The sequence below is a fragment of the Elaeis guineensis genome, chromosome 8, assembly GCF_000442705.2.
Source record: "Elaeis guineensis isolate ETL-2024a chromosome 8, EG11, whole genome shotgun sequence".
In the NCBI taxonomy this organism is placed as follows: Eukaryota; Viridiplantae; Streptophyta; class Magnoliopsida; order Arecales; family Arecaceae; genus Elaeis; species Elaeis guineensis.
The window spans coordinates 134300617-134302542 of record NC_026000.2 but is presented as its reverse complement, the minus strand read 5'-3'; the positions used below and the strand labels follow the sequence as shown (position 1 = coordinate 134302542).

The 1926-nt window shown below is 55.0% G+C and overlaps 1 protein-coding gene across 1 annotated transcript; it reads right to left on the bottom strand.

The window, feature by feature from the left end:
• Positions 1-216: 216 nt before the first annotated feature.
• Positions 217-1674, bottom strand: LOC105049579 (uncharacterized protein At4g06744-like). Its single transcript, XM_073242910.1, has one exon. The coding sequence runs from the start codon at positions 1672-1674 to the stop codon at positions 217-219; it is 1458 nt and encodes a 485-aa protein (XP_073099011.1).
• Positions 1675-1926: the final 252 nt, after the last annotated feature.

Here is a 1926-nt window from a genome sequence, read left to right as displayed (position 1 = left end):
CAAGCAATTGCTTTATTGATGGCGTTGCTACATCCTAACTCATACCTACGTCCAGGATATTACTTGGAGCTGAGCAATTTAAGACATAACAAACAAGGTACAGATCATGGGCAGGAAACAAATTCTAAGAGGCAGACAGAATCGTAACAATAACAGTCAACGGATAATCCAAAGTCTACTACGACCAACAGATATAGCGGAGGGACAGAGACGCTTTCAGGGCCTGCGACGGTTATGCAGTGCCGTGTAGGTAGTGTACCGCGACGCTGGAGCCTTATCCCTGCCTCCGCCCACCGCCGGCAGCATCGCCGCCGCAGAGTGGACGGCGCCGCCGTCCTTCCACGGGAGACGGCAAGGAATGTGAGGAAAGTACGGGCAGTATTTTGGTTGCTTCAAAAACCAGAAGCATTCCGCCGGCGATCTCTGGTCCGGCAACCCCCGGATGCAGTTCTTCCGGACGTCGAGAATTCCCCTCTCCAGCAGCCTCCAGCAGCTCGTCCCCAGCCAGGTGAAGTAGTTGCTGGACAGCGACAGATTGGCGAGGTGGCCGACATCGGCCAGCCGGCAAACGACGTCCGGCACCTCCCCGTAGAGGAAATTCTGAGCCAGATTTAGCTGCTCCACTTTCTTCAAACAACCGAAGGAGAGCGGTATCGGACCGGTGATGTGGTTGGTGCCGGCGTCGAACACGGTGGCTTTCTTGAGCAGCCCAACTTCGTAGGGTAGGCAGCCGGAGAGCTCGTTGTTGAGGAAGAGGACTTCTAAAAGGGTATTGCTGGCTCTCCCGATGGAGCGAGGGATAGGGCCGGTGAAGTGGTTGTTGGCGAGGGTGAGGTAGGCGGCGGTGGTGCGGCCGAGGTTGTCCGGGAGGCGCTCGGAGAAGTTGTTGTTGTTGAGGAAGAGGACGTCGAGTTTTATGTCGAAGACGTCGGGCGGGACGGTGCCCAAGAAATGGTTGAAGCGGAGGTCAAGGAAGGTGAGGTTGAGGAGGGGGAGAACGTTCGTGGGGAAGAAGCCGGTTTGGTTGTTGTTGCTGACGTCGAGCTCGTATAAGAATTGGAGGCCGGTGAGGTCGGGGACGGTGCCGGAGAAGTTGTTGGAGTTGGCGTGGAAGAGCGCGACGTCGGGGAGTTTGTTGATGAAGTTATCGACGGTCGGAGCACAGAGGTGGAAGATGTTGAAGTCGACGGAGGCGATGGTCGGCGTGTTTTTCCGGTTCGGCGGGGTCTCGCAGTAGAAGCCTTTATATTTACAAACCTTGGCTCCGTTCCACGTCCGCGATATTCTCATGGGGTCGCAGGTGATGGTTTTCTTGAAGCGTTGGATGACCTTATAAGCCTGCCTCTGCAGCTCATTTACGAATTGTAATCCTGGTGGCGGCGGAGGCGGCGGTGGTGGCGGTGGTGGTGGCGGAGGAGGAGGAGGAGGAGGAGGAGGAGGAGGAGGAGGAGGAGGGCTTGGAGGAGGTGGGCAGGGAGGAAGGGGAGGAGGTGGACAATTGGGCTCTGATTCTGGAGGTGGAGTGCTGCCGCCACCGATGCCGATGCCGATGCCGATCTCCATGGCTTCTCGGGTGTTGCTGTGGGTTAATGTTGGAAAGGTGGTGGTGTTGGAGAAACAAAGAACACTGGGGAGTAGTAGCAGTAGTGATGTGAAGAAGATGAGGAATTGCATCAATAAATAGCCGCCGCTACTGCTGCGGCCGCCTTCGCCACCCATTTCTCACTCCCACTCAAACTGACAACTAAACAACACTCCAATCTAGTGAGAAGAAACGTGAGTCAGGAAATTGTGTAAGACTGGACTGTGTGTGTGCATGTGTGATGGAGGATGCAATCAGATCACTTTTTGGTGCTATTTATAAACAATCGTGGTGGGTGCCTAATAGCAACACTTGAAGATACGTGAAGAGAAGCTGATGGAAAA